This window comes from Calypte anna, chromosome 5A (genome assembly GCF_003957555.1).
Source record: "Calypte anna isolate BGI_N300 chromosome 5A, bCalAnn1_v1.p, whole genome shotgun sequence".
NCBI classification, from domain to species: domain Eukaryota; kingdom Metazoa; phylum Chordata; class Aves; order Apodiformes; family Trochilidae; genus Calypte; species Calypte anna.
In genome coordinates, this window is record NC_044251.1 from 21,207,666 (window position 1) to 21,220,042 (window position 12,377).

Consider the following 12,377-nt stretch of genomic DNA (forward strand, 5'->3'; position numbering starts at 1 on the left):
GAAGGCTCTGCAGCCTCTCACATGCCTTCCATATTCTTTTGGTATCTTCCAGTTATAGCTTCCTGGGATTGTCATGCCTTCCAGGATTAGTTTTTTCCATCTCATATTAACTGGAAGGGATCATAAATACTTTTTGTACAAGTGTACACAACTAGGTACTAACTTGACTCTTAGAAAGGAAGGGAGCCCTCCCCCAGTCCCTCTAGGCTTTCACTGCAGTTCTAGAGGGCAGGACTGCAGAATGAACTCCTGGCTCCATTCCTGGCAATCCTGTTCCCTAGCCCATTAGTCACAGCAGGCAGCTTCTTGTAGAAACCATTCACCTACATGAAACCTTTATTAAGTAAAAGCCATTTCCAAGCACTTAGCAGAGCCAACACTCTCAAAGGCAACATGACGACTCATCCTGGAAGAACCACACTTCAAAAACTATTACCAAGAAATTAAAACAACCAAAGCTTTAAAATATCAGTGCATACAACCTCTGCTCCTTGGTAGCAATTAACCAGCCAGAAGTAGGCAGTGCTGCCCCTTTCCTTCCCAGCTCCTTGAAGATCTCACACAGGGACAAATAAACATGGGACTTATGTCTAAAACAAAGCAGTGGACTCAGGATCCCTTTAAGAGATGGTAATGCCTGAATACACCTGCGAGCCCACTGGGAACACAGATCAGGTTTGCAGAGAATACCAATGCAAAAAGCACTTCAACTCTCCTAATCCCTGCTTTTTGTGAGGGTGTGAGGGGAAAGAGAAACTTCTAGGGCATGACAAAGAATTGAGTTTTCATGCAAGCAGGTTGTGCAATCCAGAACCTCAACTGCTAAACTCAGAACAGCTTTTCTTTAGGCAAAGGGAACCAACACTAACTCTCTCTGTTGCTAGAGAGCTCCAAGCCAAAACTAGCAAGAAGGCAGAGATGGTCAGATGAACAAAAAGGATTTGGTAAGCCATTTGCCAGCAACAGGACATCTTCAGAGAGAAGGGAAAGGCGGCCAAGCAGCTTCAGGGCTCCATCCCGGTACAGCCTGCGACCTGTTAAAGAAATGGAAAGAAACATCATCCAGAGACTGTGATGCTACTGATTAACATTACACAGTCACAGAGAGATACTTGTCAATGCTTTCCTGTTCTTTCCCTGAAGAAAGAACAGCTTGCACAAACACTGAAAGAACATTTGAGACGTGAAAATGGTGAGCACCCTATAATGCTGCTGTTCAATGATTTCACAGAACTGCAAGCACAGGAATCAACTATATACTACATTCTCCAGGCAGCTGCTTACACGTGAAGTTCATTTTATGGTACTACCTAGCTTCAGATTCTCCCCTGAGGTGGAATTAATATCTTCATTTCTAACATCCGCCCCTATGTTGATTCTGACATGATCCAAACCAGCTCAGAGAGAGTCCCTGGATGCATTTACATGCAGTCTTTCATCAACATAACTCCAATTTCAGGTAGCAGAGAGGTGATGCCATTGTAATTTAACCAGATTTACCACCTTCTAAGGCTAGTGTGGGGTCTCAGTGTCAGACCAGAAGTCCAAGCCTTTAACTTAGGACCCAGCACTGCCTGAAGCACAAGTAAGAGACTTATACAAAAGAACAGAATCCATCCTGTTCTAAGCTTCTTCAAAAATCTACATGAACCTAAACTAAGCAGCTTCTGTTTTTCCACAAAGCAAAGACAGTGTCTTCTCATGATATGCAACCAAATATTGCTGCCAACTGGAGCATCTTTTCAGTGAAAGTCACAATGTGTAGTGCCCAACACTGGCTGCAGTCTGGCATGTCACACAGCTCCCTCCCAACAGAAGATCCCAGAGGGATAAGTCCCTCACTGCCACACTCACCACCCCTGTTCCCATTCTTCACAGGCTCTGCCGAGTAAAAGATATAATCAACGGTGATTCCAAGCCCCATGGGCATTGTTGTGACCTCTGGGCGTCCTCTCTGTGGCAGGAAGTGGCTGTACACAGAGGTCAGGTTGAGGCCATGCTGGATAACACCTGAAGACCTGCACATGAACAGCCATCACTTACCAAGGAAAGAAAGAGAATGATGCAGTGTTCAGTACTGTAGTCAGAGCTGAATTTGCATGTTCCCTTGCTGATGCAACTATCCCAACCCTTTCTGCTTTGGGAATACATAAACATCTTTCAGATTTATTCACTCCACTTACACCACAGACAAAGTGTACTATGAACTTCCTTTGTCTTCAATACCCAATTCTGTTTATGCCCTTCACTCTTGACCTCTTCACCAAAAAAGAATAGTGCCCGGCTGCTGGGACAATCTTGGGTGGGTCTGGCTCTTGCTGATAGCCCTCCTTACTGTCTTCCACCCTTACATTAATTTCAGTCTTTACTTCAGTGAGATTTTCAGTGCTCATGAAAATGAGACCAGGCTTCATGAGAAGGGTAACTGAAGATGTGCCAAATTACCTTGGGATGAATGGCTCTGGATCAGGGTCTTCCATCACGGCAGGAGGTTTGGGCCAGTGTGCAGGGCGGTCTGCAAAGGGAGCAAAGAGATTCCAGATAGACCTACACAGATCTGGGAACACAATGCTGATCCTAAGTTTGAGAAGCATCTCTTGAGATCAGGCAAATCTTTTTGCTCAAGAAGACCAGGTAACTCAGTCACAGGCACCTTGAAGGAAAACATTCAAAGGAAACCCCAGCTCTAAGACTAGCAGGAATATCCTGAGGAGAGATCAGTGCAAAAAAACTGGGGAGTCATAATCTGTCCTGCTAAGGACAGATCCTTAGAGCATTTAATATTATCAAAGCTCAGGTTCTTCAACTTTTGCTGTCAAAGAAATTTGTCCTACCCTACCAATTACTCAAAGGGCATCTAGAAAGGCAGAACAGAAATGGAGAGAGCAGAAGCAGCCATGCTACAAGTCCCAGAGGTGAAGCAGTGTCTACTGGGTACCAGCATCCAGGGACATGTATGTTGTGGCCATTGTGACATTGCAGTCTTCATGATTGTTCTCCCCCACCAAAAATCTTGAAACAGAAAAAAAGAAACATTTCATTTTAAAAGAATCAGCCTCCAAATGAGACTGAATCTCAGTGCATCTGAAGGAACACAGTCAGTCTTTATAAGGGTGTTTAGACTGTATTCCTGTGAGCTCTCAAGGAATCCATTAGTAATCACACACCCACAGCAGACACCCTTCTGTCTTCCCTTTTCCCACCAGGAATTACTTTCACATCATTTTTCCATCAAATTCAAGCTACAAGACTCACAAGCTGAAAAAATCTCCCATTAATACCTGGTTTAGCATCTGTCACACCTTCCAAGAAGACCAACTGTGGTGGTCGTTCACAGGCAACATCGCAAAAACGAAACTGGAGCAGGAAGTCCCGGCTGTACTTACGTCTGTCTGCTGAGAAAGATGCAAGTTAAAAGAAGAAAAATACAAGCTTAAAGAAACTAACTGCAGCAAAGTCATATCTGCATAGACTTCACACCTTTAGACTTCTTTAGTTTGAGAGGTTTTTGTGCCCAAGCACTCTGATACTATGAGAATCACTTAATAACATAAATGTAGAATAGAACAGATGCATAAACATTAGGAGACAGCACAATTGTTGCTATCCCTGTAGCTAATACAGCTGTCATGGTCAGCACCTTGACAAACAAATTAAGAATATCCCCTCTGAGACACCACAAGTTAAGGCACTTTTAAGAGGATCAGTTATTGTGCAACTCAAGGAAATGCCCACCAAAAAAATCTAAAGAACAGGTTAAATACAAGGTCTACATTTAAGATTCCAACAAAAGCTACTTAGTGTGGCCTCCTTTTTTTTTTTTTTTAAATTCTCTCCAAGGACAGGAGAGAACAGTCATGATTGTAACAGGGCTATTAGGAATGATTCCCTAACAGTGGCGTACAAATACCGCCCTAGCACCTGCAGCTGAAAGCTGTGGCTGCTGAACATGGTTCATAACTGCACAAAAACATAGTCTGGGAATGCAAAGTGATATGCAGAGCATCCAGCTCCTGACTGGAGAAAGGAAATGGCAGAAGTGGGGCCACAGCAATCGACTCCAGAAAAATTAAATTTAATTAATGTCCTAAGAAAATGGAGAGAAGAGAATCTTTGCTGAGTGCCTCCTGCAACACACGCCCAAGCTACTCAGAGAGACAGTAAGGCCCATAAATCATCCATCCTCAGCAAACTCATGCTCTGTGCACACTGAAGCTCACCTGGTTTCTTTGGCTGGCACAGGGTGACATACTGGCAGCTGTCTGTTACACCCAGTGAGCTCGGCCACAGTGGGGCCAGCAGTTTCCGTGAACAGAATTGTTGGGAATAGTCCTCCTGACCAGACACCTGCAAGGAGGCCAGAAACAGTAAAGGAAACACCAGCAACACGGACTATGTACATGTATACATTTGCCAAGAGCAAGACAGGAGAATGACCTCATAGAAGGACATGAACTAAGCTATTCAGAATATGCTGCAGATAGAATAAAGGTTTAGCTGTGCAGGATGGACACAACTAGCTAAAAGTCATATGACAAGATACCTTGCAGGTATCTATTACTGAACTGGTAATTTATCTTGAAAGCCAATGGTATATTTGATCATGGATACACAAACAAGGAACCACAAAAGACTCTAGCATAAGTGCCCATTTCAAACTGGTTTCAGATCAACCATTCACATAAAATTTGAGTAAGTTTCGGTGCAGCTGTACTCCCCTACACTCCCAGTCACCCAGGCACAAAAATCCCATAGCATGGGAGAATCAGGACCTGAAATTAAGCAGTTTATTATCACTGGTCTGCCTCAAGAGAAACCCAAAGGAACAGTGGTTAAAACAACAAGCACAAATTTGTCCACTTCTTCCCCCAGCAGAGCTGGAGGCATGGCAGGAGACTGCTGAATAACTGAATTCAGTATATTCAGACTATTTCCTCATAAGACACAGAATGCAGCCATGTGTTTCTCTAGCAGCATGGAACAAAGAGCTACCCAACCCCAGTTCAGAATGGCACCTACCTTCCAGGCTGGCATCCCATGGTAGGAAAGTTCACCATTCCGGATGAATTTGTAGAGGGGAGAATCAGGGACAGAGTTCAGGTCTCCACACAAGATGACTGGATAGTAGCTGCCTTCAGTAGTTTTTGCAATCTTGTCTATCTCTGCTAGAAGCAAGGCCATCTGGGCCAGTTTGATATCTCCCCGATGGGGATTGAACAACACATGAGTGTTGGCTATACACAAAGGACTGGCTGCCTTCAGCTCTAGGCCTTCTGGGAGCAGAGGTTGTAACAGCAGCACCAAGCCCACGTTATCCCTATTGAGAACATCCAGGCCAGGCCGGAAGAATTCTATGGGGCTGAGGCTGATCAGCTGGAACCTGCTGTGCTTGTAGCACACAGCACAGCCGTCTGTCTTTGTCCCAGTTCTCCGTTTATAGAAGCACGCAAAGCCTGAAAAGTAACCATCACCTATTAGGAGGTTTATCTAGCCATATCTCAGGCCCCCTGCATCTGCCAGGGAGTTCAGCAAGTTTGTGAAGCAGAATGGCTTGCACATGCATGTGCACAGCATTATACCCAATTCTGTTCCAATAATCACAGTTTACCATTTATCATTGCGGGCATTTTCTCTCTCCTTGCCCTCCTAAGACACTCTTCTCAGTTTTATTACCCTGACCTGTCAACTCTTAGAAAGATGAATTAGAAAAGAAAGTAAAGGTCAGGGCAGACAGCTCAGAATTATGTTCAGCAGCCACCTGACAAACAGGAAGAGTTTTCTTGAGAGCAAGTGGTTTGAAGACATTAAGCAGGAAGCACGGCTTGGCTGGTCCCATGAGCTGGACATTCAGCCACACAAAAGCAGGACATACCCATCTCCTTGAGCGTCGGTTCCAGCTGCTCCCAGTAATGGTTCTCCTGCACCTCCTGGAGACACAGAACCTGGAAGGAAGGCGGAGACTTCACTGGCTTTTACAGTATTTGCTAGTTACCTTGTTTTGGGGAAGGAAGAAAGCAGAAAAGTGCACTCACATACCAACCCTGCAACCAGAAAGGTCATCAGTGCAACACTGTCCCGCACTTTCCAGGCAGAGAGCAGTAATTTCTGGATCACACTAGCTTATAATTCAGTTTTACAGTGATGAGGCAGAAGATCCTTCATCACACAAAGAGGACACAAAGACTAGAGAAAGCCATGACATCCTCATCTATGCAGGCTTCTCCCCATGTGCTGCCGTAGAAACCTGGTCCTTTCCTCCCCAAACACACATTATCTCTTCTTCCTCTACTTCCGCTGTTTAAAGAAGTTAAGCCCTGCTATCAAAGTATAACTAGTTTCTATAGTAACATAATCAAAGCAAGATAGACATATTAAAAAAAAGTAAGCACAAGGCCTCAAACACTGTCAGAGGAATCACTGCTACCAAGCAGGTTGCTTCTTCCTAGGACTTCTCTCCACCTCTTTTTTTTTTTTTTTTTTTTTTTTAAAGGCTGTTAGATCAACCAAGGAACTCAAATTACACCAACCCTGGTGTGGGAAGGTCTCAGACATACTCACAGAGGTGAATAGCTCCAGTGCAAGCACATCCACATCGGGGAAGAAAATAAGCAAAAAACGGAGGTTTTACTGAAGATTTTACTGGATTGAGAACAACCTTGAGGAGAAGGACTTTGGGGTGTTGCTCAATGAGAAGCTTAACATGAGCCAGCAGTGTGCACTTACAGCCCAGAAAACCAACTGTGGCCTTGGCTGCGTCAAAAAAAGCATGGCCAGCAGGTTGAGGGAGGTGATTCTCTGCCTCTACTCCACTCTCATGAGACCCCAGCTGGAGTAGTGTGTCCAGTTCTGGAGTCCCCAACATAAGAAGGACATGAACCTGCTACAGCAAGCCCAAAGGAGGGCCATGAAGTTGATTGGAGGGCTGGATCACCTCTCTCATAAAGACAGGCTGAGAGAGTTAGGGTTGTTCAGCCTGGAGAAGGCTCTGAGGAGAACTTAGAGCAGCCTTCCAGTACCTGAAAGGGGCCAAGTGGAAAGCTGGGGAGAAGCTTTTTGCAAGGGCATGTAGCAACAGGACAAGGGAAATGGCTTTAAGCTGGAAGGGGGTAGATTTACATTAGACATGAGCAATTTCTTTAGCGTATGGGTGGTGAGATTCTGGAACAGGTTTCCCAGGGAGGCTGTGGATGCCTCATCACTGGAAGTGTTCAAGGCCAGGCTGGATGGGGCTTTGAGCAGCCTGGTCTACTGGGAGGTGTCCCAGCCTATGCAGGGAGGTTAGAACTGGATGATCTTTACGGTCCTTTCCAACCAAAACCATTATAGCATCCTATCCTATGATACTCACATCAGGATCCCAGTGCTGGATCTCCTGCAAAAGGTTTGGAAAGCGGTAGTTCCAGTTCAGGATGTCTGGATGACAGTGTACATAGAGATCAAGGCCCTGCTCCACCAGGTCCTGGGCAAGGATGTTGTAAGACATGACTCGAAATTCAAAGAGAGGAGTGTTTTTCGAGACCTGCTCCAGCACACAGGGCTGGACAGAAAGATCCTCCCACTCTCTCCATAAAATCTCTATATGCAAGAGACAAAAAGGAAAGTTACAGCCATGCTGGGTACCCCGATGATATTTTAGTTGCCCTGGGACCCAGAAAACATTCGTTCTCATTCTCCAAGAGAGGCTGTTCTAGCCTCTGAGACAACCCTCACTCACTCTGTTTTTCAGGTGCTCTTTTTGGATGCCTTTGGGTAGTTGTCAATGGGGATGGCATAAGAGAAGACCAGTCAAGCATTCTGAAATGCTCAACCAGTTTTTAGGCATATTTTATATTATAAAGCCAGCAGCTGGGACCAGTTCCCAGGAAATGAATATATATTGATGTTCAGACCAGATGATCTAATAGCACAGAGACTACTAGCTGTGACCAGCCTTCCCTCAGCAATACCCACTTTATAGTTTTCACTAGCAGATCCTGTCAATTCTGCATGGACAGATACAATCAGTGTCTTACTGAGAGCAAGCCCCAACACAATAACCTGACCACATTCACTACAAATGCAAATCCCAAACTGAACATTAGATTCAGAGCTGTTACTACTGACCGTGGTAGGGCACCTCTGCTGGGAGAGGACAGAATTGTACCATATCTGGAATGGGCCACGCTGGGGGTTCTGTTGACACTGTCTCCGCATCATGTGCTAAACTCCAGGCCAGCACAGCTGGGTCTTCATTTGGCCCTTTTACATCAATAGTGGCACAGCCAGCTGTCTGGTGATCTGTCTGTGGCACCACAGCTGCCCAAGGGGCACTGCCTGCTATAGCCACTGGTTCCTTTGCTGGTAGTTTTTTCAGTTCAGTCACTGTATGATCTTGCAATTCTGAAGAAGCCAAGGCATGTAGCTCTGTGAGCTGCTGACCAGCACACTGGGTGACTTCTGGAGCCGAACTCAGGTCACTAAGGCTAGTCATCAATAGCTCTGAACCTTCTAACCAGTCACTAGAGAGAGTATCTGATACTTTCCCTGCTGATGAAGCACTCTCACTGGCTGGCAAATTCTCTGTTCCTTCCTCAAGCTGCTGCTGGAGAAGGGCTTCTTGCTCTTCTGGGACTGCCCTTCCTCTGGCTGCAGCAAAGATGGCTTCTACCTGGGTGGACGTGCTCTTCTCCAGAAGTACATTCTTTCGACAGGTAAAGTAAGCATCTGCCATTTAAAAACAAAAAAAACCAAAACAATGTAAGACAGATGGAAAGCCTTTCCATTCACTCATTGTCCTGTACATTTGCTATAACTCAGTGCAATGCAACCATTCAATATAGCAAGACGGACTTCCCTACGAAAAATAGTTACAGTCTGAACAACTTACCCTGCCTCTTCCTGAACACTAAGCCATAGTCCAGTTCAAGTTCTCTAAGTCAAAGTCACTGAATCTGTGCAGTATGGCAATGGCTTTACCAACTCTAGGGAACGCAATTCTAACTTATGCAGTGCCACAGGCAGCCAAGCCAACAACCATCAGCTCTCAGTAACATATCTAAAAGCATAGTCTGTGGAAGTTAGCTGATGGGGTGCATGGACTAACAAGCCAAACTCTCATGGATGACGACCTGGAACAAGATTCTTTCCAGGAACTAAGTAAGAAAGTAGTACTCAGCTAAGAGGATCAAACATATCACAAGAATGTGCTGTAGATGAAAAACTGTTCTGTCATTAATAGATGAAAAATAAAAGATGAAGAGGGGCCAACATGTCCAGTTAAAAGTCTTATTGTATAAAATATATGGACGGAAGTAGTCCTAGTGAGAATTACTGATCACCTGATGACTGATATTGGTGATAAAAAATTAAAAGCCCTGTCATTAGTGCAAAACTCGAATATACTAATACTGGTGGAATAAAGTAGAAAGACAGGAACTCTCTTAATTTCTATCTATACAAGATGACAGCATTTACCTTTTGCTGTGCATTCTGCACTAACACTAGTCCCTACTGTTAACTAGAAATTTCTGTTGTCTACAAATCACTTTTTCTCTGCTGTATCCCTAATGAAAGCCAGGGCAGTAACATACAGTAGTCAGCAACATCTATGCATGCTTTTACTGTATCTTTTGCATCAAAGCTTTCTGTATGTGTCAGAAAGCGAGTTCTAGGAACCACATCTCTGCTTCAGTTTTGTAATTAAGCTAATGAACGTCAGGAACACCAATGCACCTAGGCAGTAATTTTTGCACACCACCAGTCTGGCACGGCTGTTAACCCAGAGCCTGTTAGCACAGCACAGGGAGTGAGAGAAGCCAGCCAGCCCCTCACTGGGTGCCAGTGGCTGCTACAGGCCTGGGGACCGGTTCAGGCAGGAGGGTGGCTTTACACCAGGACAGCCAATAGGACTGTGAAGAAGCAGCTGGATCCAGGAAACTAAGTGAAATACTGATGCACGAAAAGAAGCCCATACATCCATCAGTCACCCACCGGTCCCTGGGGAGTCAACTCCGAGCAGCCCATCTCCAAAGAGCTCCCCAAACCCGTAGAGCAGGTCCGGGGCAGGAGGCTCAGGGCCCCGTGCACACTGAAATCTGCCACTGCAGCACGGCGGCGGGCAACTGTCCCGGTGGGCCCCCGCACTGCCCCGCGCCTGAGCAGACCCGGCACAAGCGCTCACACCATCTCGGGCAGCAGCGCAAGCTTCCCCGACCGCCTCTCCCGCCCACACTCCCCTCAGGTCAGGGCGGGGGGAGACGAGAGGCACCTGTACCCCACCCCGCCCCTCCAGGACTCCGCCGGCTCCCCCGGCTCCCGCTGCTGCCCGCCCGGGGCCAGGTTACCTCGGAGGACCCGGACGAGCTGCGCCGCCGGCAGCAGCACGTAGCAGAGCACGGTGCCGATCATACCGCCCGGCGCGGCCCGGCCTCCACCGTCCCGGGCCCTGCCCCAGCGCCGCGACGCTCTGCGCCGGCCCCGCCTCAGCAACGACCTCACGGCGGGGCCTCGGCCTGAGCCCCGTCTCCGCACAAGCACTCACCGGGCCGGGCCGGCACCGGGCCTGGCCGCCGCGCCGCAGGGGCGGCCCAGGCCTGTCCTTCCTACACCGCTGCCCCACAACCGACCGCCCCCGGAAGGCCGCGACCCGCGTTAGGACGGCCCCAGCTGGGCGGCCGCGGGAGGGGAAGGGCCGTGTCCGCCCCGCGGTGGGACAGAAGCACGAGCGGGACCCAAACACGGCCCCGCCAGGGCCTGGTAGCGGGGCCGTTATCGGGTTTGGGGGCAGCGCTGCCGTGTGACTGCAGATAGGGTGATGGAAGCTTTCTGGCCCCGCCACCCTCTAGTTTGTGTTTTCATAAAAAAGTTTCAGTCCCCGTTCTCTGGAAATCCAAACAGAAGGGAAAATTTCCGTGATTTTCCCCCCTGGGAAGCCACCGAGTACATACAGTCCTGTTTGCTCCAGATGAGTTAATATTTACACAGTCTTGGCAAACACGATGATAGTCAAAGTTCTTAAGAGCATCTCTGTGGGCAGACGCCCTGAGTTGTGGGTGAAACACGGGTGTGGGAGTGCTCCCCCTCCGTGCTGAGCCCCGTCTTGTGTTGAAACCAGTTTGCTATGAAATAGCAAGTCCTGGTTGAAGCTCACGTTTTTAATTATCTGCTTCATTTGTTGAATATGTACAAGACCTAAAGGCCATCAGACTGAACTGAGCACTGCTATGGCTTTTTACACCAAATCTATGCTCCTAATGTGTCATCTTGGTAGCCTCCTTCAAAGCTTGCTTTAGGGATGGGCACTTGCCATGAAGTCAAGATACTGATCCCATAATGGTCACCACCTGCTGTCTCATGAGTTAGACTTGGGCAAAACACTTTTTGAGACACAGCCTTCCTCTTTCCCTGTTTGTATATGGTGAGTATCACAAGAGGTGTCCACAGCTAGGATGTGACCTGACATTATAATGTATATAAATAATAATCCCACCAGTTTTATTTTCAGGTCCCCAGTTACGAAACACCGTGGACCATGGACATAGTGACTTGTCTCAAATGCCACAGATGTGTCTGGCAAAGTACAGAACCAGACTGTGGTCTCCCATCTCCTGATGCAGTAAGCAAACTTCTGGAAACCATCATTGGTTTTTAGTCAGAAAATTGAGGTTGTCCTCCAGAAGAAGAAGCTGCAACGTTAAGGGCTGATGCCTGAAGGCTTTTCTTTAAAAATAAAGATCTGAGAAAGATCTTCAGACCCAGCCCACATCAGGATAATCTGATGGAAATCAGAGAAGAATGTTAGCCAGTGCCACAAACAAGCAAGTATCCGGACAGCCACAGTTGTTTGGCCTACGCTAGAAAAAATATTTACAAACTTTAGCAATAAAATCAAAGCTGACAATGGTCATCTGCTTCAGGGTCAAACCTTCCACTGGCTTTTGCAGCATGTTGTTATATTTCCAAATATAACCATACCATGGCCTCTAGTGACTGGAGAACTTGAGAGGTTTATATAGAACTTAAGGGAACAAGACACTAAAAATACCCTATCCTTAGGGAAATGGACTTTTTCTTCCTCTCTGTGTAGCCTCCATTACACTTTGTAGGCTACATAAACTTCATAATTGTTGCAAGACGAACCTTTTTTAGGGCACGGTACTCCAAGGTCCAACCAGGTGTTCCAGCAGAAACTCACAAATAGTGCTCTGAGCCTATTGCCCTCAGGGTTGACTAGCCTGGATCAGTGCTATTACTCCAAAAGCAGCCAGTCTCCCTGCTGACTTGCTCAGGAATGAGCCAAGCCTGTGAGTCTGAGCCTCACCTTTTATTGTCCCCCTAATCCCGCTCATGTGCAGTGGGGGCCTGCCCTAATCAGGCACAGGTGGGCTTAACACAAGCTC

The 12,377-nt window shown here is 46.8% G+C and overlaps 1 protein-coding gene across 5 annotated transcripts; it reads right to left on the reverse strand.

Annotated features, from left to right (window-relative positions):
• Window positions 1-306: 306 nt before the first annotated feature.
• On the reverse strand, window positions 307-10,598 carry ANGEL1 (angel homolog 1). 5 transcript variants are annotated; one of them, XR_003987647.1, is made up of 10 exons: window positions 10,323-10,462; window positions 8,104-8,703; window positions 7,349-7,575; window positions 5,873-5,942; window positions 5,020-5,453; window positions 4,221-4,347; window positions 3,282-3,392; window positions 2,446-2,515; window positions 1,855-2,038; window positions 307-1,034 (listed from the first exon to the last, which is right to left on the reverse strand). XR_003987647.1 is itself a non-coding variant. In XM_030451923.1 (10 exons), exons 2-10 carry the CDS (start codon window positions 8,468-8,470, stop codon window positions 865-867), a joined length of 1,743 nt encoding a protein of 580 aa, XP_030307783.1. In that variant the 5' UTR covers window positions 8,471-8,703; window positions 10,525-10,598; the 3' UTR covers window positions 307-864. The 5 variants fall into 5 exon arrangements, 3 of the variants coding, with proteins under 3 accessions (XP_030307783.1, XP_030307781.1, XP_030307782.1); XM_030451923.1 differs by lacking the exon at window positions 10,323-10,462 and adding an exon at window positions 10,525-10,598 and having other exon boundaries at window positions 1,855-2,018; window positions 3,282-3,395; XM_030451921.1 differs by having other exon boundaries at window positions 1,855-2,018; window positions 3,282-3,395.
• Window positions 10,599-12,377: the final 1,779 nt, after the last annotated feature.

Bases quoted from the DNA above. Each gene is read 5' to 3' on its own strand.
- ANGEL1 (XM_030451921.1), bottom strand. From the start codon at position 10,386: ATGATCGGCACCGTGCTCTGCTACGTGCTGCTGCCGGCGGCGCAGCTC. The intron at 5,943-7,348 runs GTGAGTATCATA...CCTTCCTTCCAG, and splicing joins TCCAGCACTGGGATCCTGAT to GTTCTGTGTCTCCAGGAGGT. The intron at 2,019-2,445 runs GTAATTTGGCAC...GTTCATGTGCAG, and splicing joins CCAGAGCCATTCATCCCAAG to GTCTTCAGGTGTTATCCAGC.